The sequence below is a fragment of the Oxyura jamaicensis genome, chromosome 2 (assembly GCF_011077185.1).
Source record: "Oxyura jamaicensis isolate SHBP4307 breed ruddy duck chromosome 2, BPBGC_Ojam_1.0, whole genome shotgun sequence".
Taxonomy (NCBI): Eukaryota; Metazoa; Chordata; class Aves; order Anseriformes; family Anatidae; genus Oxyura; species Oxyura jamaicensis.
Window position 1 is genome coordinate 144,622,803 of NC_048894.1, and position 25,932 is coordinate 144,648,734.

General features: G+C 42.7%; 1 protein-coding gene across 2 annotated transcripts in view; it reads right to left on the minus strand.

Moving 5' to 3' along the window:
* Positions 1-343: 343 nt before the first annotated feature.
* The window catches only part of SAMD12 (sterile alpha motif domain containing 12), a 166,937-nt gene continuing 141,348 nt past the window's right edge, over positions 344-25,932 (minus strand). For both annotated transcript variants that reach the window (XM_035317357.1, XM_035317358.1), the window contains one exon: positions 344-4,723. In XM_035317357.1, coding sequence (XP_035173248.1) covers positions 4,701-4,723 — 23 coding nt within the window. In that variant the 3' untranslated portion in view covers positions 344-4,700. The remainder of the gene's footprint in view (positions 4,724-25,932) is intronic.

Genomic DNA, 25,932 nt, shown 5'->3' on the forward strand with positions numbered 1-25,932 from the left:
ATATTACCCATAATTACTGACGGAGTACGAGGAATTACATTTTAATGTGCAATCTGACTCCCTCATTCTACCGCTTTCAAATGCAAAACAAGAATATTTCTTGTTTTTTGCATATTCTGTGAGTAATCACCACGCTGTATCTCACGTCAGACTCTGCTTTGCCACGACTGTATTTATTGGGATGCATGTAAAGTGTTTGGTCTTACTAGCCCTAACCTGCTGGCTACTGACTTCCCATACATTTTTGGGTTTCCTCATCAAACATTTACTTGCTTACTTGCTGATTTATACTCATGAGCCTGCCTAATCACCCATACATTACGTTGGTGGCTTTTTTTTGCATTGCAGAGTGCCTTCCTGAATTTTACTATAGGAGATTGCAGGTAATGCTGGTAATACATCCCCCTCCAACCATCAATTTTAATTATAACAGAGGGCCTTTTCTTTTTAAATTAAAATCTTATTGACCAGTCTATTTATACCGGGTCAATCATGCCACAGTCTTATAGCAGGGCCTTTCAAGGAGATTCAGATTGCAGAGATGTTATTTGTTAAAAGGGGACTGGGGTGAAAAATGCAGGTTTTTACTTTGCTTGCCTGAAACAATTTTGAATAATTGAGATCTTGTGGCTTCATGAAGGGTGGAGGGAGGTCAGTTTTAGTTATAGCAAAAAATCACCCCAGGAAGGGCTCCACAGCTGGCATTAATCAACAAATCTCCGGGGACTGCGATGGAGCAGTGCCAATGCAGGTCTGCTGGGGGCCTGCCCTGAGGTCTTCTGAAAATTCAGAACAAACCAAAAAAAATAATTTTGTCATTTTTAATGGTTTGATTTCCTTAACGACACTGCAGCTGCTTTCGGTCTGACTGTCGAGTAACGGAAGCAGCCAGGCACGAACCCACCGCCAGGGCACGGCGATGCAGACGGGTTGGCAAAGCCAAAGAGCTCGCAGAGCTGTTGCAGGCTTCCCTCCTGAAGCTCCTTAACAAAAAAACGACGGGGTATTCAGGCAGAGAAAGCCATGCAGATGTAAAAAACAAACAAACCAGCAACGAAACAGTGCAAAGGATGTTTTCAGCCGCAGCACGTTTTTTTTTTTCAGGTAAGCAATTCCTCCCGTTTCAGGTTTTGGCCTTCACATAATTTGAAGCGCTGAGGACAGCTGAGTCTCTGCCTGGGTTTCTTGTTGGGGCTGACGCTGCATCATCCTTCCCTGCACAAAGACAGCGGGTAAGAAGTGGCCGGGACAGGCACCCAGGGGCAGCAAGGCTGCAGGTCTGCGGCCAGGAGCAGCGCCCTGACCACGGGGAGCCACCCGTGCGCCGGAGCTAATAACCAGTGATCAGCGTAACGGGAGCACTGGCCTTTGCCAATATATCTATCTCCACAGGGCTGATAATTGCTGTTTTATTAAAATAGCATTAGTCTCCAGCTCTTTTGCACAGAACTAATGGCTCTGAGCGTATTTAAATTCACTTCCTTTGCCGGAATAACTTATGCGCTCCCTTTCATGTTGACTTGGTCTTTGGCACTCTCGACATAAATGATTTATTGACTAGAGATAAAGCATTCTTTCCACAGAACCGTTCTTGCGACCCAGGCAAAAGCGGATGTGTCTGCTATTAATAAGGTGTTCAGCATAAAAAATGCAATAGACTTGATTGTCTGCACTCAATAGCCTTTCCGAGAACACAGTACCTGCCCCCATTCATAATAACAAAAAATTTCTCCCACATGTTTATTTATATTAAAAAGTTTTCAGAAGAATATGCTGGGATCCAGATAGTTGTTCAGCAGATGCAGAACAATTTCATAAATATCCCTGAGGAAGCATGGCCTACTTTGGGAGAATAACAGCGATTAAAAAAAAAAAATCCAAACATGATGAATAGTTAAATACAAGCCAAAAAGTACAGTTATTTCCTTATGGCTCCTTCAGACAGTTAGACACGTGAGGAGTGTTGCGAGGCTCGGGGGTACTATTCTTGCTCACATTTGGAGTTATCCACATGCACAGGCTGCCTGTAGGATGGAGACCTACACCACTGTCCAACGAGCTTTGTCTGATGGGCACCTACAGCAGAGTTCTCTCTGAGTTTGGCTACACAAAGGGTCTGGACGTTGTTTTCACATTTCTCAGGGCCTATAACACTGCTTTTCTAGATCATCGTAGCTAAAATCCTGGGAAGCTTTTAAAACAAACGGTTTTAACAGGAGAAGTGCACACATCTAAATTCATGCCCATATACTGGAAGATGTTCAAAACTAACATTGATAAAAAAATGCTTCTAGTGGCTCTTTGCCTAACTCAACTTTGTCTCATACGCCCTTTTAAGATAACACTCTTCTTTTTTTAAAGATAAACACTTCTTTTATCATTCTAATTTTACAGATCTGTTTCATTGGATGTAATATAATATGAGAATCCCTACTGCAGAAGCATAGCATTCTCCTTTTAAAAATAACTTATATCCAAGTTGTTTCTTTTTTTAATTGCTGTACCAACATGAAATTGATGTCAGTTGCCAGAGTGCATTTTAAAAATCTGTAGCAGAAAGAGCTGTAAAATTTACTGAAGCTTACAATGGAATTCTGCAAGGCTCACGGCCACTTCTCTTAATAAGGATCAGATTCCAACCTGCAATGCTATGAAAAGCTCTAAAAAGTGCAAATGCTGCTGTTGGCAAAGATTCTTATGTCTTAAGGAGAACTTGTACACCAATTAATTTAAAATTAGGCGCCAGGATTTTCAGAAAGAAAATATAAAGCTCACTGCTTTATAATTTTGGGAGCTCCACTGAAAACCCATGGAAAGACCCAAACCATTAGAAATCACTAGCAGCTTCTGAAAATCTTGGCCATCAATAAAAATATTTTCCTTCTGGATTGAATAGTAAAGAAGCATTCAACATGCTGCATCTGAGAGGGGTGGAGAGCTGTAACCAAAGCCCGCACCCATCAGAAAAAAATTACACCCTAAATACATTTATCTGTTGGTTGTACAGGCACCCTCAGCAGTTGACCTTGCATTCTCTAGCAATGAACTGTACAATAGCTAAATATTATAACACAGGAACTTACTCTAAAAACATCCCTTGGCCTTGATATGGTTCCTTCTTACGGTTCCTTGATATTGCTCCTTCTCTCGATCACTGCATCCTCACACCCCTATGGCATCTCACCCACAGTTTGGCATACACACTAATGGCAACTCTACAGAACCTGTCTATCAGGCTGGAGAGAATGATGGTCTTTAAATACACAAAAAGCTACCTTTGATTTTAAAGAAAGAAGGAACAAATAGGTAAGCCTCCTCCGTACGCCGATGACATCAGTTCATTATAAAGAATATGTCAGGAAGGTCCTGATGTTAGGGACAGACATTAATTCCACTAAGTCCCCATGGAAAAAACAGTACCACAGCCAGCTGTGATACAGCCAGTGATGAGGCCAGCCATTCAGAGACTGAACAAAAAACAACGCTCAGGTTGAATGCAACAGTCTTGAGCCTGCTACAGTATATTGAAAGGCTTATTAGAACCATTTGCTTATTCCTATTTCCTACCAAAGTACTGTTTTGGATAGAAAGTGGAAAAAGTTAACAAAGAAGTCTGCCCTCTCCAGAGGGAGTGTCTTGCTCCTTAGAAGTATAGTCTTACACTTTACCTTTTTCAGAGAGTTTGGTTTGGACTGTGATTCCCCAGTCCTTCCCAAAACATAAATGGTCGCCAGCACAAAGAACCTGAATTCTTCCAGTTTGTTCTGTTTTTATTGTAGACCAAACCCAGGGTCAAACACATCACTGAGAAAGGTGCTCTCCCTTTCCTCTCCCTCACTGAGTAAGAAAACTCATTGGCAAGCTAGAAATGAGAACCTTTGACATCTGGTGGATGGGAGGGAGAGCAGACACAGTGTCCTACATCCCATTCAACCTACCCTGTTCTTGGCTACCTCTGTGACAGCCATTCTGTAAGTCTCAATAAAATGTCACACCTCTGTCATGGGCAAATCTATCTACACAATCTACTGTGAATCAGTGAAGGTATGCTAGTAGTGGACTTCAGTTTGGATGCAGTCTCAGCACAAAGACTGAAACGTATCCTCAGTATTTTAAAAAGACCTTTATATATATATGGGCTGTGCTATTTCTGTGTGGAAAGCACGTATGAAGTGCTGATATCGTTTAACAGAATACCATTAGACTGCAAAACTAACATATACAAGACGCTTACATTCCTATCAGGGATGTAATATTGTGAACATATCCACTGAGATTGGAGAATTGCTGTAAGTTTTTCCTAAAACATCATGCCATCTGCATACATAATAAAAGAATCCAGTAGTTGCCATGCTAAAACAGGACTTCTAGTGAAGGGCATAGACAGTCCCCTACAGGGAACTCAAAGTTATGCACAGTGATGAAAACTGGAAGAAATTTTCCAGCTAAAGGTCTGTCAATGACCATTTTGAACAAATTAGCACTGGATATTATGCACCACATCTTTACTCCGCAGCAAACCAGGTCTTCCCAGAATGCATCATCTTGAGTGGGCTGATTTCACTTCAAGTTTGCCTTCAGTCCTCCATGGTCACCTCTTGGCAGTGCCATTTATTTTTATTTATTTATTTACTTTTTCACCAAGGAAAGTTCACTTTCATATCAAGTGGCAGGACAGCAGCTTTAGAGGCTGGAAATATTTATGGAGAGCTCTCTGCTGGGGCTGTAAGAAACAAAACAGAAAACCAAAACCAGACAGTGAGTACAGAACAGAGCAAAGGAATTACCATATATTTCAATTAAAATAAAAAGTCAGGTTTGTGCTGAGCAAATGCATTTATAATGTAAAGACAAACTACTCCTAGAACATATATTGTGAACCTGGCAGTTTTATTAATCAGTTTCACTCATCAACCAAAAACTTCAGTGCTTAATCAATTCCTTAGATAAATATAAAGCACAAACCAGCAATCATTTGTCTGATTTGATAAATGCTACTTGAATTTTATTGCTTCATCTTAAAGCACTCTTCCTCTAGATGGAGTCCCAGAGAGTTTGAGACTTGGCTAAGCTTTCTTGCAATTTCTCCTCTCCTCCACCCAAAGTCTTCTTTGGGATGCACAGCAAAAAGACAAGAGGTAAGGGAGACAAGGTGCACCAGGAGATATTCCAGGCAGACACTGGAAAAAATTCTGCCCAGTGAGGGCAATCAAATTTTGGAACAAGTTCCCAAATGAGGTTTTGTGACCTCCACCTACAGAAGATACTCACCACTCAACCCGAGAAGGCCCTGAGCAACCTACCTCAGCCCTGTTTTGAGCAGGGTTGAATTGAAGGATCTCCAGAGGTCCCTCCCAACCTAAGTTGATCATAAAATTTTGGATGGGGATTTGTGTTCTCCATTCTGCCTTTGTAAACAGGAAACGAGTGCCTCTGCAGGACAGCTCCCACTGAAACACATTAATTTATTCAGTATTTACCCACCAAAACGCACACAAATTGCTCACAGGCCTACACTGGTGTCTGGAGCCAGGGAGCCGTGCAGAGACAAGCGCCTGTGTTACTTCAACAGGCCTGCTCTGGACACAGCTTCGTTTCTCACAGAGCCCTCAGCACTCCCAGTTTTACAGACCAGATCGTGTTTAATACATATCACAGATTGCTATTGCTGTATGAGTGCAATTTGGGAACCCTGAGGGCAGTGCTGGGACAGCCCTCATCAGGGCGTGCTTTGCACCCTCTCCAGCTGATGTCCTTCCTCATGCATGAACGTACATGTCTGTATGTGTGGAGCGAGATGGATCTTTGTTTTTTTTTGGGACAGATTCCAATTTGTGAAGCTAATGGGATGCCGATGCTGCCAAGGCAGTATTCATGTCAACTGAAACTCAGGCTGGCAGTAGCCTTCTACTCTTCACCCCTTCAAAATCATGCCCGGAGGGCTCTTCTCTACAGGGTGTGGACTCACTGGCTCTGCCAACCCATCAAGTTTGCCCATATTTGCCTCTCCCACCCCCAGACCCTTGCAGCTATGGAAATGGAGGTCTGATTGAGCGAGAAAAGGGTGGGATGCTAAACCAGCAGGTTCTGGAAGAGTACTGAGTAAGATATAAAACAACAACAACCACCAAAACAGACCCTGCCATGAGCACTTTATTCCTCAGTTTAAATATGGCCTATTAAATAGAGGAACAATAAAACCCAGTCTCCTTAGCTGTTTCCATTCTTATGTGGGCACATTCACCCAATTATGGTGCTAGTTTTCATTTTTGTTTTCACAGCTGTACTGTTTTTATTCTCCAGGTTCTCTAGGGTGATGATCCCACTAGCATCTACTGTCATCGACTCCATAATACGACCATGACAAAAGTGGCCCAAGAAAGATGCACATTTGGGACCTAGCAACTGTTTTATTCCATGAAAGAACGTCAGGAAGGTTTGGATCCAGGGACCTTTGGTCCAGACAGATAATTGACTGTATCCCCCAGGACAGAAAAGGACACACTGGCGATATTAAGCAGGTGTGAAAATAAAGGAGAAATCTGGGGGGACGTTTTAAATGTGGAGAGAGGGAAATTGATGCCTAACCTCAAAAATGTTGGATTCCAGGTGAACTGGAGGCTATCTCACTTCTGTGTAGCATTGGCAGAGATGTACTTGTCTCATAAAGGAGAAATGAGACTTTTTTTTGAGATTAAATAGCACACCTGCTGCAAGGAAGGGGAAAAGCTCGCTCAAGCAAATGAAAATATCTTACCTATCCACAGTTACAGGACTAAAATGAATTGGGTGAACTGGCTAACTGCATCAGATCAGACTTTAAGATTACACTCGTGCTGGAATTTCCATCATCCACTTTGTCTAAACCATGGACCTGTACTTGTGCTTTGGTTTGAACTGGGCCAGCTGGCCCGTGAGAAACCCATGAATGAGCAGGGACTGGTCTGTCCACACCATGGCGTGAGCACAACCATCTCAAGCCATGTGGGACACCAAACTGAGCCAGACTGGATACAACCAATGACACTGACCAAGGGAAAAGCAGTAAGTCTCTTAAGCTCTGAACTTAGAACAAAGCAAGGATTTAGTAGAGATTTAGCACCTCTCTTCTTGCTTTGTGTTTTGAGGCCAGGAATTCAGAAGCACTTACTCCCCCTTGTAACCTAACCTATCATTTCTGGTGTCCAGATGGAGACACCTCTAAGGATCCTGGTTTACTAAGGATCATGCATCCGGTGCTTTAGGAAAGTAAGATCTTCTAAAAAGGCTTCACAAATGAGCAGTTGTCTTTGAAAACATTGCCTTAGACTGAAAGCTCTTGGAACAATGACTGCTTTTTGCACGGGGTTTGTATGCTTACCAACTCAACTGCATATAGATCTAATCTCACATGACATTTTTGAGAAGCTGCTGTAGAAGGACTCCAATCATTTCACAGCCAGAGATGTATTTCCCTTTTGAGCACCTGTGATTTCTTTCTAAATGAAAAAGGGACATCTTTTTCATTCATTTTAAACACATGTTAATTCAGCTCAACCTAGCAGTATTATCTATTTGTCTTATTTTTGTAATTGAGGAATCCCGATAAAGAAAACAAGCATCTGTTTTCTTTGCTATGTTTCTTCTCCACTGGAACTAATTTTATACAACATTTCTAAGGTCAGGACATTTCAAACACGGGATTATTGTGAAAAATGCCGATTTCCAACATCCATATGCCAACTATCCCTTTCAGATTGGTAAAAAACTGAATTCAGCTACTTTTACTAGCATTTTTCCTGTGTCAGAAAGGTCATGGGTATCTCACTTAATTCTTGTAACATCACATGAGACATTCCAATATTCTGCAGATTGATGCAGACTTGTTGCATCTTACTACATAATAATTAGAGATACTACCAGTTTTGAAGATTTTCATACAATTGCAAAAGGAAACGGTTGCCAGCCCATTTGTAGATTTATCTTTTTCTTTTTTACTGAATTATAACCACTGAGGTGTATGAGCATGAGGTGTTTCTATGAGGCTAATGGAAGTTAATGTGAAAAAAAAATGGGGGAGCTGCTGATCCTGGTCAACCACCATGACAGGAGGAGGAATGGGCATTACCATGGGCTGGAAAATGCAGCTGAGGGTGGGTTGTGCCAAGAAGAGTGTCCCCCACTGCAATCATCGGCCCCAGGACAGATGACACCGAGTTTGTTTTCATCCTGAAATCATCCTCTTTCTGTTCTGGGCCAAGTGGGAGGAATTTCTCATCTTCTATTCTCTACGTAAAAGCAGCTATTGCTACACATCCTTATTACCTAACCGGTCCCTGATAAGCGGAGTCAACAGTGCCAGAGATGAAAGGTTACCCCAGCGTGTGCATGGTTGTCCTAGCTGGAGCCAGCACGGAGGAGGTGGCAAAGCAGAGCCCTCCAGCCTGCTGTGGCCACCTCTCTGCCCTCCTCCTCCTCCTCCTGGCAGGGCAGCCCTGTGTTGTACCGACAGCAGGACAAGCCTCCAGGCTGCAGGAAGACAGCAAGCTGCCTGGGTGCTGTGCCACAGCCTCGCAGCCCGTATTAAAATGATGTTAAGCAGTGACACATTAATCAATGGACTGAACGCAACACCCAGCAGCCAAAAGGGAAAGCAGAGACGTGGATGATTTTTGATCAGCCTGACAATTTTGTTTTTATTCCCAACCAGTCATGTGTTGGTCTGATTTTCCCCTCATTACTAAGACCTGGTAGCTGACACAGGCTTGAAGGTTATTTAATGTTGTTTGTCAACTGCAGTGTCAATATGGTAGGAAAATGCCGAGAGGGAAAAGGAAAGACGTCTCTTCTTGCTTTTGATTTCTGAGTTTGCTTGCCAAGCAGGAAACCAACATTTTAGTTTTGGAGCAGACAACAAAGGTGGATCTATGAGCATAGCAGAAGCATCTAGAGCTTCAAACACAGCAATCCTAATCCCAAGCATTTAAAATTCATTAATAAGGCCATGCTAAATAATTATAATGGCTGCAAGAGCATGAAATTAAAAATACATGTTGCTTTCCCATCAGTTCTATTTTTTTAGGATACCATTATGACAGATTCTTCATTTTCACCCCCAACCATGAAACAAGATGGTTTTGTTCAAACGGTCAGGGACAGAGATGTATCATCACAAGACTCCAGGAGCAGAGCCATTAAAACAAACAGCAGCTGACACGTGAAACGCGATTTCTGCAAATGTGTGCTCAGGGTTTCTTTTTTTTTTTTTGAAAACACTTATTTTTCTGGACAACACACTCCCATAACCAGGTGGTCTAAATGTACCTGTGTATAGTTTTAACATCAGTCCATAAACATGCCACTGAATTCCCGGGTGAGATACATGAAGGAGAATGACTTTACATGCAATAAACTCCTAGGTGTTATTTCTACGCTGCTCACCCCGAGCAGCCCCAGGGCTTCCAGGAGGCAGCTGGCACGCAGCTCACACACAGCCTGCCCCAGCAGGGCTCAGCGTGGGATGCTGCTAGCGCAGCGTGAACGCCGTAACAGCCATCATGAGCACGTGGGGACGCCGGATCCTGGCTCGCTCACAGATTCACAATCTGGATCTCGTCTTAAGGAAGGCTTCCGGGTGGCCTTCAAAAGCCAGAGCAGACGTCTCTCCTGTCACTTGATGCTGATGTACTTTAATGCCTCTCCTCTATTTTATATTGAGATTCTAAGGAGCTCAGCTGGGGGACGGCCGGGTTTGAGAAGGATGCTTGGTGCTTCAAGACAGATGATGAACATTCAACAAGGTCGGGCAAATATATTCCCCTATATTCTGACTAAAGAGAAAACTCACTTCTTGCTGGCGATGCAGGGCTCCGTAGCCTGTATCAGGCAATTTCGAGATGAAACATTTCTGGGAGAATGGATGTCATGGCAGATGCTCTCAGCAGGTAACCTTCTGAAAAGCCAATTAGTCAGAGGTTATCGCAGCTGCTCTGTGAAACACAGTTGGTTCACACAGAATGGGCTGAAAATGTAGTTGTCCAAAATGTGTTTCACTAAGCTATTCAATGTCCTCAAATAGTTGGATTAGCCAAAAGTCTCTTCATGAGTCACGCACAGTTCCAGCTTCCCTACTAAAGCAGATCTCTCAGCAACTTTACTAGGTTAAACCAAATGAGGACACGATCGATCTGTGCACAGATGATTTATGCACTAATTTCTGTTCCTTGCCTCTTCCTTCAGAAACTGGAGTTCATGAAGGGCATGATGAGCGCTCTAACAGGCTTGAGCTCACACTTCATCCTTGTACTGAAAAATATCCTGAAAGTGTTTTAGCATCTACAAAGCTTGATTTTACAGCGTTAATCTGGAATCCTCAGAGGAAAAAAAACATCCCCTCAAAATGTATGCCCTTTTCATGTCTGAGCCTAAACAAAATGTGACAATTTCCAAGCTTAAAAGTTAGGTTCAAAAAGCTGGGAAAATCCTGGGAGAGGCTTTCTTCTTTCAAAGAGGCTCATTCATCCCTACTCAGGATGCATCATACATCCCACCATCTACCTGCTGCTGCGAACACACAAAGAAAAAATAAATGTGTTTTTGCATTCAACAGAACACGATGATTTCCTTGAACTTACAAGCAGCTATAATATTTTGAAAAAGTGCAAGCAACCACTTCCTTAGTGTTTATAGCTACTTTCAAAGAATTCTCTTGATCTACTGCAAACTTACCCATCACCGTGAGCAGTGAACTGCCTGTCCACCAGCATCCTTCTCTAGAGACTCAAATTATAGCAAACCGAAAGATTTAAAGGAACGTGCTGCTAAGGAGTCTGGAAGTTTCAGCTGGTGCTGTCTGGAGCTGCAAGTGCATAGGAGATTGCCGACTTCGTACCCTATCATGCACATCTCTCGCTGCCTGCCTGTAATCAGTTCTTGATCTCACAAGTCCTTGTGGGGTGCTCTGCAGGAAGTGAAAAAGGTTGTCACAGATGAATAGGCTTCCACACACCGTGGCTCTAAATAGCCCTCTGCACTACATCTCGAAACTGCATCTGCATTGCTTTTGTCTTGAGACACTGGGTTTTAATACACAGCACCAGGAACTGTGCAAACTGAGTGAACTTAAAAACAGATACGGCCTTAAGTGGTATCCTCAGCATGCAAATAAGGTGCTTAGCCACACAGTCTGCGGTGGCCTGCAGTGGTTTGGTGGCTGCTCTGATCATCACCTGGAACGTGCCCTTGCATTTGTTCTGCAGCTTCTGCAGGACACTTTCAAACCCATCCCGTTAAAAACTGTGCAGCAGCATTTGGAAATATAGTTCTGTCCATTATGTCGCTATATTACTTGCCCGAGGATCTTCAGCAAAATATGCATTAAGTCATGAAGCATAATCAGAGGAAACTAAAGACTTCACTAGAAAAATCAAAGTATTAGAGCAAAAGGGTTTGGAAACTCTCTGGAGCTCCAGATCCCCCACTGCCTATGCAGAGCTTATGCAGGATTAATAGGTGGAACGAACTACCCACCTTTGGGGAGATATTCACTGTGAGGTTCCCTGAAATAAAAGTTTTAACTCGGTTTTCATTCTCTCAAATGATTAACCAAGTGAAAAGGAAAATTAAACCTACTAAAACCACCGAAGAGATTACATGTGCACGCACACACATTTATCACAAAACAAAACAAAGAGATCATGAAGCCTACAAAATCAGCCTCTCCCCCAGTACATTGAACAAGCAACTTTATTTACCTCTTTGGAGAAATGAATTATGATACATCCTTTACTTGTATTACCATATCACATGATCATTGTTTTCCCCAGAATCTTTGCATTGCTCTGAGCTCCAAACAAGGGGAAAGAACAGTAAGAGGACTTTGGTGCCATTTGGTACTTAATTCTCTTTACCCTGGTGGTTCATGTGGCACCTCATTTAATGTGCAACATCCAACCCCAGGAATAACTGCTATATTCATGGGCTCTTCTGGTGGACACACTGTCCTACCATGTCCCAAACAAAATTTTTCAATTTCAAAATACTCCACGAAAAGACATCACCTTATTTTACATTTCCTACCTAGGCACAAAGGGTATTCCAAGGCAGCATTGCTGTACAAGCAAGACCCTAAAGATGCAAAAGAAAGTCTGGGTTTGACCGTCTATACTGAATCCTCAACATGCACTTGAAATAAATAAAATAAAATAATAAAACAAAACAAAACAAATAAAATAAAAGGCCCCATGTCTAATTCTCCCAGCTCCAGGACCAAGCTCAAGGAGGTGCTGCAGCAGCAGCAGGTCTTGCCTGAGGCACAAGTCCCCTTCCAGCCCTCCACTGATGCTGTGACAGGGAGAGTGCTCGCTGCTCTGCAGATCAAGCTCGCGTTTCTGTCTGGGCGGCTGGAAAACGAACTACAGAGATCAAACTGATTTACCACCTCTGAAGAGTCCCTGGGTGATTATTAAGACTATATCTTGATGTATACCCACCAGAGACCCCAGATACCAGTGCTACTGCCTCTGCAGAAGGGCTTCGGAAATGAAGGATGGGCTGGCTGATTGTATCAAAGAGCCTCTTAAGTCAGGCCTGAAATCTCAGGCCTGAAATTATGTGGGCTGTGTTGATCACAGAGACAAGTAAAGAAGTCATTCATGAAATAGTAGGTATGAAACAAAGAATACCTCGCCAGTGTTCAAGAAGATTTGAGAAGTTCAGCTGTTGAGGTTTTAGGGAGAAATACTAAGCTCCACACAGGAACTGACTGATCAGTTGCAAAAATCTGCTTTATGCTGATTTGCCCCTTTCCTATTATTTTAGTGAGGAGGCTACCCAAAGCACTTGCATATTTTTCTGTCTCCTTTTGCATCAGGCACAAGTACGTTCTGAAAATATGATCACACAAATATATTTAAATGGTTTCAGACTGGTGGCTTTTCTGTATTCTGTGGAGGTGATTGCTATATTTGGTTGCTGCCAACCCCAGCAAAACGTTATTCAGATTTGTGTCATGTCCCCTGCCTCCCAAAATAAGCGATACGAACCATGTCCTTAAAGGGCCCTTTGGGTCTATGTTTGTAAAGGGTCCTCAGGGGGGTCTTTTGGGGCAGATCACAGGGAGGGTTGGAGTACTCCATGTCCCCCTTGATGCCTGCAAACCCAGCTTTCCTTCCCAGAAAAACCCACGCCATTCCCAGATCCCACGCTTGGCCTTGGAAGTGCTCTGAGGTGCTGCAGCGTAGACATACCTGGTGTAAATCAAGGACAGGACCAACGTACTTAGTGGCAGAAAATAATTTAATACCAGGTAGAAATTGACCTTTAAAAGTCAGACAGAAGGGCATCTCCACACTAAAAACAGAGGTGTTTTGGACTAAATGTCATATTGGGAAAAAAGACTTTCACTTATCATGCAGATTCTTTGCTGGGGCAAAGTATGGACGTGTACACGTCAGTGAAATACGCAGCAGAGCAGGGCCTCGGCCCAAGTGGTTGAGGTGAAGGCCTTGCCTCCCATGTCCGTGTTCCCTCTGCTGTCCAGCTCAGTAAATCCAAAATTGTTCCACACAAAGTGGAACAGCATCAAGAAAAGTCTATCCCCTTCCTGCCTGGGAGCTGGTCTTTAAGGTTAGAGATGGAAATAAATAAGCATGCATGGACTTCTGAGGCGATGATTCGGCTGAGCTGCTTTACTCTGAAGCTAGCTGGGCATTTCCACACTGCAGGCTGCAAAACAGGCCAAATGTAAACTGCAGGCAGAAGTGGGGCATGCGAATGCATCCCTGTGTTCGCTCAGCTATGAGAAGTAAAAGCACCAGCACACTCGGTGTTTGCACAAATTCATTTTATCCTCCTCTTGACGGGCAACCAGTCTAAGATAATTATCGAGGCCTCTTTGACAAGCGGTGGGGAAAGACAGGGCCCTTGGAGGAGTGATCCACCCTACTTACTTGTCGTATTGGATAAATGATCCTCTGGAAGGTCCTCTCTTCACTGATTATCCGGAAAAGCTAAATGATTAGCGCGGAGCAGGAATCCAGCAATTAAATAGCAAACGAGAGGTGACAGGAATTGCAACTTAATGCCTAATTTGATTGTTACAAATTCCAATTAGCATGTGAAATGTAGGTACCACAATGTTCAGGATTAGCATGTTTAATGCTTACATTTCTGCTGAAATCAAGAATGATATAGATCCCAGGGAGGGATAAGAGCCCTAAATTCCTTTGAGGCCTTGGATATTGGAATTTGACAGGGAAATTACACACTAAATAATCTTCTTAGAAATTTATATGCACAGCTGAGATAATGAGATGCTTCCTGCAAACAATCCACAAAGTAGCAAAGTTTTTTAGAGAAATTATTTACTCAGCATTACCAGTATCATTTAACAGCCGGGTAATTTATTGTGTCCGTGCTGCCAAATTGTTTCGATTTGCCACTGATTTGCTTTTCATTTCTACTTGCAATATATGAACAAATCGACATCATAGTCAAGGAATTTGCACAGGCACATAAAAAAACAGTAAACAAAAATTATGCTTTGTTTATTATTAAACACTTCTCATATTTTAGCTAAGGTAGGCAATTAGGTTGATAGGAATTTGAAAATAGAAGAGAAGTTACACCATTTTATCTCAGGCCAAACAGTTTATCACAATTCATGCACAGACAAACTTCTGTGCTTCAAAATGTCTAATGGGATATGGTATTTTTCTTCCAGTGCCAGAAAAATACAGATCCCAATTACATTTTTGCTTCAAGGAAGGCAGAAAGGAGGAATTTCTTCCATTGGAGCATGACAAAGATTTTGGCTAGAAAGAAGATGGACCAGATTTTCTAAAAAATAAAAATAAAAAAAAAATGATTTGCACACCAAAGTCTCATTAGAAGTCAGCAAGACTTTGATTTCTAAGTTACTTGTGAAAATTTTCTCTGATGATTCCTACAAGTCTTTTAATATTTATCCTAAACAAGTGCTGACATATCATTCAGAAGCAGATCTGGGGCTGCAACAAGTTCTGGTAACCCCTCAAGACATTTCTAAAGCCTCACCCACAAGAGATTTGAAACTTCTGGCATGTCCATATGTCTGAAATCTTCAGTTTGCATCATGCATTTGTCTATTTAGGATAATTAAGGGTATACCTCTGTGCACATTACTGCGAGGTAACCAGCGTCCGGATTTACAGCAGAACAGATGCTCTGCTATAACTGTCCATGGGCATGCCCTTACCCTGTGGAAAACACATGGCAGCTTAGCGCCCTGTCATTGAGTACGAGCACGCAACACACATTCAGCATTCGCACTCCATCTTCCTATTTCCTCACAGTAACTTGCTCAGGTACTTGCCACACTGTCATATTTGTTTTACAAGCCCAGCCCCTATCACACACTGCTCAAGAATAAACACAAAATGTCCTTTGCCATGACATTTTTTAGGCTGTTCACTGTCACCTCCAATCCGCCCTTCGAGGATTTTGTATTCAGTGCTCATCCCTGCTTAGGCTGCACCAGGCGGGGTGCAACACAAAGAAATGGATGCTGGAGGATGGTCAGCAAGGGGGACCCTCGCCCTGGTATTTTAGCAAGATGAACCTAGGTTCCTGAGAGGTTGTATTTAACCATTTTACTGATAAAATGCCAAAGTGAAAAAAAAAAAAAAAAAAAAAAAGCTATGACGTTGCAGAGATCACAAAACAACTAGACAGCAGCCTTGTCAGAAAGGCAGTGTTTCATTCAGATGCAAGACTTTCAGAAACTGCCACTTAGTTCGCCAATACTAATAGAGTTTTTTTGTTGTTGTTGTTGTTGTTGTTTTTTTCTGAAAGAGTCCCATATTTCAGGAGTCCAGACTTTGGCCCAAAGGGTGTGAGAACTGGAGAACTCTGAGAGAGCTGTAAACATGTTAAATATCAACTTCTTAATGACACCACCATTTAATTCTACTTTCAATTCTGAGATTACAAAGGGAAATGATCTCACCTCATCAGGGCGTAACTACAACGTGCTGCTACACCTCACACTTTTTTCCAGCTTTCTCTGGTTGGAAGCTCCCATGAGATTACGGTATCGGTGGCCCTAACAGAGCATCCCAGATTCATCTCTGCGATCACTGGAGCACAGCCTGCCAACAAGAATTCTGCCTTCATCCTCTTGGCCCACATTTGGGATTAGAAATTCTTTCCAAATCTAAGTAGGACCAGGATAATCTCAGGAAATTACATCTTCTGATATAGTTGAAAGGTGTTTCTTTATTGCACGTGGAATTTGTTCAGTTATTACACCGACCAGGCCACTCCAATGAGCACTTCTAAATCCACTGCGATAAAACCACCCTGATCATCAGTTGGAAGCTAAGAAAATCCATCCATTTGGGATTTTCAACTTGCAGATATTACTGGCTTTATGTAGAAAGCAAAAAAAAAGTAAAAAGCTTTTTTAAAAAGCTTATTAAGAAAAGTTTTTTACTTTTGATTCAAATTCTCAAGAATTTAACCAGTAAATAACCTGTGACATCTCCAGTAACAAGGTAAAACTTCTGAATCTGCTATATAAAAAAGTGATCCCGTGGCTAGAAGGTGAGTTTTTCCCCTTCTGTCTGTGAAAGAAAGACAGTGGCTCTGCTTCCAACAGGCAGAATACTCTGGGAGTGCAATTCCGTGAGCTGAATCACACAACAGTGGAGACAGCCACGGTCCTCGAGCTTTTCCTTCCAGCAGGCACCACGGCCCCTCTGCTGGGCCCAGCTGGCTGCACAGTACAATGGATCTATGAAACATGCCCATGTGGAAAACAAGACCAGAGAGCAATACTTGTTTTAAACCAATTCATTTCACTGATCTGCTTTAGAGCTCCACCACAGCCACAGCGGCCTTGGCAGGGAGTGGAGAAGAACGGCTGCAGGCAACGCAGGAACATCCTAAGCCAGCTTTGCAACCAGAGGATTCGTAAGATGGAGTCAGATCGTGTGTCTCCCCGAATGCTGACTGTGGTCTTCCAAAGAACATTGTCTAACTCAATTTAGAGAGGTAATAAAGAATGAAGCCAGTAGCCTGCAAATGGATAGATAGCGCTATAGATAACAGGCACGGCTAATTCTGTTTTTAAATAACAATAGGGACAGCAGACCCACTGGCAACAGCCAGAACATTTGTTCAAATTATGCATTCTCTGACTTTTCTTTTGCTACTGGAGGGAGGGCCCAATCCTGAAGCTATTTTCGGGTCGTGTTATTTTGTCAGTGCCCAGCCATGAATCAGGGTCCCACTGTGCTATTCAAGCACTTAACTAAAGGCTGGTTTCTCCCAAAAGACTTTGAAATTCAACTTAAAAAAAAATCCAGAGTTCTAAATGGCAGGAAGAACTACATTAGCAGCACTTTCTTTTATTGTTTTTTATTATTTTTTTAACTAAATATTGTTTACTTCATTTGCAGTAATTAGAGTAGAATAATGAAAAAAACGCTTTCAAGCAAAAGTCTGGAACAACTCTGCAGCACTGCTGGTGAAATAACAAGCCATTTCAATGAAATAAAATGTAAGCATTGAACAGCCCAAAATGGCTTCCACGGAGCCACAGCAGTATTGTATGCAAATATGTAATTTAGTTGTTTTTATGTAACCTGGCTATTTTGTAATCACAGAGGTGGGGATTAGATGAATGGGACATACGCAATTTCTAAAGAAACTGCATGGGAAAAATATGCACTGCAGTCACAGTCCTGGTATTTAAATTCAGATACTCAATAAACACATTGTCAGCTAACAGCAGACTATTCAGTTTCATTAATGATGCTGATTTAAAGTAGAACATACAGAAGTGAAAGCCTGGATATTTATATATATATATATGATCTTTTAAAACAGATTTTAATGGACAATGATTGCGTTGCCTTTATAGGGCACTGTTCATCCAAGGCTGTTTTACAAACCAACTGCAGACTTGCACACGCATTTGCCCCCAGACAAAGGAGTTCACCACGTCTGTCACTAGACAGCCATCACCTCTGCTGTGACAACAGGCGGTGCTCAGAAACACGCACAACACTTTTAAAGCTCTTTCTATACCATAAATGCAAAATACAGGCAGGATCTGCACCTCAAATCTAGACAGGATATGTTCCCCAACAACCCCAGCTAAAATATAACGAGAAACACATATATACGTAGCACAAAATCTGTTGTGATACCTACATTGTGCAGATCCAGCAGCACTACCAGCAGCACCCACCCATCCCGCCATGCTGAGTTATCATTTGCAATGACCTTTAAAGAAAATGACCCCATTCCCAGAGAGCAGGCTGCCTGCAGGACAAGTGTCGAAGATACGAGCTCATGATTGAGTGGCTAATATCTTTACACTACTCCAGTTCTCCTGATCTAACATGAAAGAAGGTTGTGAGACATTGCTTTCTCGCTGTGTCTGAGATTTGGTTTCCAAAACCTTTATAGCAGCCTCGAAGAGGGTTTTGGGAAGCTTGAAAACCTTCCTCGTTAAAGCCAAAAGCTAGGATACAGTCTTCTGCATTCCCGACACCCAGAACATAATTGAATTTCTCCAAATGTTCTTTAAAATCTGTGGTAAGGATCTGGATCCCTTCTGAAACCACCAGCCACGGATGAGTCCTCTGAGTCATCTACCAAAGCCTAAGCCAAAACTACCACTGAAGGCAACAGAAACCGTTGAAAATCTCGGTTTCCCCACCACACAAAATTAGTTACATTAGTTATATTACACTCAGCCCACAGCCTGCCTACCAGACTCACGATGCTTGGGCTGCTGTACCAACAAAGGACTTGCAAATGGAAGTGTGGTCTGGATTCATTCAAATGACCTTCAGACACCTCCTGCTGTCACCTAGATTCAATCTAGGTTAATTCAGGGGAGGGAGGTGGCCATAGGCCTCCTGTCGCCAGCCCCTGCCCATCACTGCCTCAGCTGATCACAGCGGGGCTCAGGGAAACCCAGGAGGTACCTGAAGGTAGATGGGATGAGTCCAGACCTTGGGTAACAAGTGGGTAGATGAAATGTGAACTGTGCTGCTTCTACAGAGCTAAAGGGAAAAAAAAAGCATCAAAACTATTTTAGCTAACCAAAGCCACAAGCATAAATCTGAGTACACAGAGGGAACAGATTTTTTTTTGAGCAAGGTGGTGCCGTTTTTACATACTGATGAGTAATAACACTCTAAAAATGTTTTAAAGGACTTGATTGTGAGAGACAGAAAGAGTTTGGAAACTTTGCCTTTTGAAGATCATGCACCATGGCAACCACTAGAAAGGTGACAACAGTCTCCCCGGGTCATTTCCATGGAGGTTTCTGATTGTAGCTTGCCTGGTGCTCACTTTCTGTGAATCACTGACTTTGCTGGGAACGGCCAAGACCCTTTACTTAACTCCGAGACACGACAAATCACTACTAATTCTAGTGCTGGCTGCGAATTACATTAAAACATTCATTAGAGTTTTTAAGGACCAGAAAACAGGATCTGGAGGACCAGAATGTAAGTTGTCCCGTTGACCAGTAACCTTGTTAATTCCATATAGCTGCCGTGATTCTTGGACTTTTACTTCCTTTAAATAAAAACCTGTGAAGGTCTGATACCAGCTATCTGCCAACTGCTAAATACTGTTCCGTGACTGCAGAGCAAGTCACCTAGGTCTGTTCTCCCTGGGACCAACAAAGCTCTCATTACGCAGAAGCAATATTCATCCTAAATGGATAGTAGCTCCCAGTCTGTAGAGACTTTGGGACTTCATGGTGTTGCCTCCACACCCCAGAGGAGTTGCTTAACGTAAGAAAGGGTGAAAACTTATGCACGGCGATGTGTTTGTGTATACACATGGACTATGAGTAAGGAATGAGCATCCTCAGCACCTGCTGGGGACCTGAGCGCATCACCTTTGGGTGACAGCTGTAACCCTGCTGCATCAGGGGTTAGCCAGTAGCTGGTTCCTAGTGTCATCAGATGCCTTTCCCCCATGTCACATTTTCAGAACAATCTGCAAACTTTCAACCTTTCAATATCAAATATGAAATCAAATTATATAAACAACCAATCTCTCACTCCAGTAGAAACATGAAGTTCAATCTCAAGGCAGGATATTTACACTGGGGAAGATCCCATTTGCATCTTTAAATTAATGACTACTTTTTGAGCTTTTTTCCCCCAAACAAAGGTGTTTCTAATGCTGATGATGTGCCCAATTAGAGTCGCTGATGTCCAAGGTAAAATGGCTGGAACCAGGACAAAAAAATCTCAGCCCTTCTGATGTCACCTGTATGTACGAGATGGACATTGTCACTGACGCCGATAGTCACATCTGGCTAACTGGGGATGAACTGGGAAGACACTCCTCATCGACAAAGCCATTTACTTATTTATTTATGTGGCTATCATCATTTTTCTTGTTTCTCTGTGTTGACACTTATTACTGCACACACCCACACTGCCAGCAGCTCCAAACAAAAATATTTTTCACTATTCCAGTCCTTCCTTTGTGTGTCACGATGCATGCCAGACTTGCCCCTAAGCGCCTGCATTTAAGTGTTTTTGTTTTGTCTCTCCATAGTCTGAGTAATGCTTATGGGAAATTTGCTTTTTGCTTTCAAGGTAAGACCGAAATGGACAGGCATTGCTACTTAATCAGGGATGATCTATTTAAAAATGTAACATCATCTCCATAACTCCTTGCAAATCAAATGCTTTAAAACAATGCTTTCAATTATTACTAGGGCACCTGAAGCCTGCTGCCAGTTTCTGTGAGTTTTCTGCTGTGTGTTTGTTTTTTTCCTGCGCCCACAGAGCGGTACAGGAAAATGACTTCACTTCTGATTTGCAGGGATGCTCAACTGTGGCAGCCTCCTTTGTCTTCAGGAGAAAGGAAGTGTAAAAACAGTTCAGCGTAACTATACAGGAGAGCAAGCCTAGATGTGTGTGACTATATAGATACACACAAACACAAATATATAAAAGGCCCACAACAATGGAGTTTCATGTAACTTATAACCTAAACACAAGCAAGCAGACAAATTAAGCAGATGAATGCTCTGTGTATACATTAATGTTGATATTAGACTTTTAAAGAATAACTTCCCATTACGCACTCCTTAAGCAAGTACAAATTCTGTTAGCACCCGCACACCAATGGAAAGACTGAAGCAGCCGGCAATATGAATTGTCATTCACCCCTCTGTAAAACAATTATACCCTCTGTGCGAGCTGAAATTCTTTACTGCTCATAATCAGCCTTCCGCTCTAAAATCCAAGTCACCAGGACACATACATAACTTACATTACGCTGTAAGATTGTGGCTGTAAAAGAATATTAAGGAGGAACCCTTGCAAAATAATGCTAAATATTTCCTTTCCAGTTAAGATCAGAATTATGGCTAAGGGAGTAGAGTCTTGCTAATTCACTTTAATGATTGGGAGATCCATTGCAAATTACTGAATTTTTCAACTAAGTGAGAAACACATTAAAAAAGCAAGTGTAATTTATCACAAAATGCACTTTGCTCATTTATTTTGACAACTGTTGTTTAAATTATTTATGCCCCTTCATCATGTACTAGTAAATGCACTGTAGTCTGTTTTGTAAAAATAGTCATCAGCAAGATTAGAGGAACATAACATCCGCTATTACCCTTTGCTTGGAGGTGAGTAGAAATCATCATTTTGTGCTTTGCCAATGCAAAACAGATTTTTCCCCCCATTCTTTTTTAAAGAATGCTGAACCCACAACAGCTCCTACCAGATTCAAGCATCTGCAGAGAAACTTGAATGGAAAGAGCTGAGTGTTGTTACCTTGAAAGTTGGGCCACTTAAATAAGTGCCTATTATGGGCTTAACACTGTGGTATTAGGATCCCCCCCTTGGAAATTCCCATCAGTGCACATTAAAAAGATTCTGAGCCTGAACTCAAAGTCACTGGGAGCTTTGCTTGAGCAGGCTGACAGACATTATTGTGTATCTACTGCTCTGCATTGATGCATCTCCTTTAAGCGAGAAGTTTTTCCTCCTCCATGTTCCCACTTCAGGTGTGTCTGGAGGAACAAAGGAGGAAGGCACACCTTCCTTTCCTGAGCTGTGCTCTGACTCTACAGCCTTGCATCACGGGCACAAACTCCAGGTGAATAAGTGCAAACGAGGAAGGAGAAAAGTTAAAGCAGATTTGGCTGTAGTCATTCCTGGAGTCAAGTTATGTCAAGAATATTAACCACTCGGGGTGTTGGCTGGCGTTGCATCACTGTCAACCTACGCTGATGAACGCGGTGTACTCAGGAAGCGAGGCAGTTGGGCATCCCATGAGGATTAGCGCTGAGGCTTGCCAGTGCATGTGCCTCCATCCGTTCTATCAAGTATATTGCAATTCTGAAGAAGGGTAGAAAAAACAAAACAAAACAAAACACAAAAACAAACCAAAATAGCTCCCCATCTCCCCAGTAAAAGATCAGCTCTTGTGAAAGATGCCAGACCGACAGCCTGGGAGCCCAACATTTTCCTACCATCTTCACAACAGCTTCCACAAAGCAGCACAAACCCTCCCCTTCCATCTGAGCTGAAATCTGCATGGCTTCTGGGCTGGGGCGAAGAGAGGCAGATCCACTTCTTGTGGGATCGTGCAGCTCAGCCCCCGGGGCTGATCAGCCTGGCTCTCCGCGCAGCTGGGTACATCCGAGCTGGAGGCTGGCTCTGTGGCGCTACGTGAGATCATTTCATCTCAGGTAAACACCAAACTGCTCTCTCCGACTCACCTCGGGTGCTAGCAGGGCTAGAGGTAGGGATGCTGTTTTTTTGGCATCGCTAGATGAGCAAGGCAGATTACAGGAGATCTTCGGGAGAGAGCTGGAAGAGCTTCTCGAGGGCGCTTTCCTCCGCTACAGATAGAAATCGGATCAACCAGAGTCTGACCTTACAATTGGATTCACCCCACCTAATTTACACCTTAATTAATTATGACTATTAATTACCCTTAATTACATTAGATCCCTAAATTAATGATGGCGCTTCTAAATTAGAAGCGTGGTTATCCTTGATATTAGGTGCCTCACCAGATGCCACGAACCAGGCCCTACAGTCGTACTTTTTTGCTTATCTACTCGCAACGAAGAGGGCTGAAAATCCTTTCTGTGCAGTGCTTAAAAGATGGCCTTGAAAATGCTCCCTGTGAAATCAAAGTTGCTGTATCCTGAACCTCACGATTAGCAGGTGAGCTTCAGAAAGTGTCTGAGGCTTAAGAAAAAAACATAGCCCATGGGTGAGGTGCTCTGTGTCTCGGTGACTCCTGGGGTTAGAGCCATCCTCGCTGCAGCACCGAGGGAAATTCACGGTTCCAGGAAAGCGACACGCTTCAGGCTTAGCTCACAGGGTATGTCGTTAAAAGCAGAGTCCTTAACCTGTAATTTAGGGGAGGAGGGGAGAGGAAAAGTGTGAAAAAAGATTTACCGATAATCTCACTGTACTCGCCAGTCATGTGAGTTAGCTTCCTGTGTGCTGACTCATCTTTAGCTGTTGAAACGTGTTTCCTTAGACATTTTCCTTTTTTTTTTTTTTTTTTTTTTCTTGAATGGCATAAACTTTTCTCTACTTAATATGGTAAAATGCAGTCAAAGGCACTCAGGCCTTCACCCTGCTCATTTTTTCCTCCCATTTTTTTCTGTCTCACTGGATCTATGGAAACCCAACCAGAGTTTCCTCTTGGCTGTTGTCCATCTGAAAGGCACCGCAGGCAGATGAAGCAAGCCTGTGCCACGCAGGGCAAGTGTCAGAGCCAGTCCTGCACAATCTTTTTGTTTGGAACATCCCTTTCAGATAAACAGGCTTCCAAGTGACCAAGGACAGCTGAATTCGACGGCACGATGTCCCCACAGCCAGTGGTACAAAACTGTCAGATTTCCACGTCAAGCTGGGAACAGCCTCGTTAGTGTGCTGCTCAGCCATGACTCACATTTCTACACCATTTAAAGCATGAAACACAAGGGTTAGTCCTTCCCCTGCCTCTTCCACCACTTTCTTCAGGTGCTTGAATAAATGCAAATCGGTGTCTAATTTTTAGATAACTTGCACCTATTTTGGATGGGCCAGAACAGTCTCAGAGCCAGAAAGCTGTTTGCTTCCCCACGTCTCACTCCTGTAGGAGTCCTTAGAAACTGACTGCTCTCAAAAAAAGGGAATGAGCTCTTCTTTCCCCAAAGCACAAAAGCAGCCCAGCCAGCTGAGGTCATCTGCTGAGCAATAGGGACAGCCCCTGCCTGCCACCTACACCCACCACCGCCCGCGCTCCCCTTGCTCTCACCCAGCTCCTGCTCTCCCTGACACACATCGCGCAGTTTTCCAGTGCTGGTTTGCAGACCTCCAACACATGCCCTCTGGAGGTGTGGGCCCTGTATAATGAGCCGAAGCCTGCTGACAAAAGCTGTCCTTCCTTGGTTGCCTCGCTCCAGCCCCTTGCAATAATCCCCAGACTCCCAGGGGCTGCAGGCCACTTCCAAAGTCGCTGCTTTGAACAACGAAACGACTGCACTGACATTTCTGGGGTGTGTGCAGGGGGTATTACTCCTCCAACTCCTGGCTGGATCTCATTAAGATCAGAGCAAGATCACAATACGGTGTCTCTAAAACACCCCAGGAGAAAAAACAAAAACACTGTCAACCCCCATTAGCTAAAGTGGGATTGCAGCGCTAGCTTTGTGCACACAGCAAATTATTAAACGCGCTTTGACTATAAATAATAACAAACTTGAAGAAGCAAATCTTCTTAAGGTCTGCAAAACGGAATCTTAAAATTTTAGGTGCAGTTCTCTAGTTAAATTACAAAGCACTAAACCTAAAATTAACTTGCTCTGGGCAATCTTAAAATAGTAGATTGCTGGATCTAAGCTTATGGGTGTTCTCAGCTAACTGCTTCTGAAGAAATATAAAAGTGGTTTATTACATCTATAATTACAGAAAAACTTTGCCCTGTACTTTTCTCTCCTGGCTGGAGGAGAGGAGTTTGGATATATCATGTGAAACCAAGCCTTGAAAATCAAAAGGACGGGAATCATAAACACGCACTAAGCAGCCGGAGCTATCAAAGCCTTTGAGATAAATCTAACAGAGCCTTATGCAGGATCGTGCAGGCTTGTCTCTTCTTCTGCAAGACCACTTATCAGCACAAACATGCACACACACACACATATATATGTGCTTACATGTACACACAGAGACACATATGCATATTCATAATCCTGCAAAAAAAGGAACTTTCAGGGCATATTTAAAAACAGATGCTCTTGCACACACATGCAATTAGTATTAGAAGAATTCACTTTTTTTTCCCCATATTTCTACCCTGATTTTATCTATCATTAGTTTTATTTTTGTATAAATTCTGAGACCCTGAACTTGACAATGAAATACAGTGCAAGAGCTCAGAGAATATTGACAATATTGTCAGTCTCAGCAGCAGACAAGAGTCAGACTCCCCTCCACAAAATCATAAGACTGGGTGAAAAATCAGTATGAGATCGATCTGCTTTCTGATTTTCCACTTGTTAAGAGTCACATTTCCAAGCTGTTCTCTCCAGATCATGAAGGGACAAAATCTTCTTTTTTATTGCTTAATGCAAACTGAAAATTTCACATGACTTCAGAAGCTGCAGCTCTTCAATAAATGCTGAATATTGTCACAGTCATGATAACCCTTCTGATTAGCCACAGTTTTAAGATTTGGAGGGTTGAAAGGTGCTGCCTTTGGTGGCAAGTCATGCAGATAGACTTTTAAGCAAGACATGAGCTGCAATAAAATCTGGAAAATCATGTTTTTATGGAAGAAAAGAAAGAGCATTGCTACTTCTATAAAGAACTCCAGTAGAGCATGTTACAGATATTTTGAAAACTTTTCTATAGGGATTTCAGCAATCACCATTTATTTATAAATTCACCTTTAACCCAATGCATGCAGAAC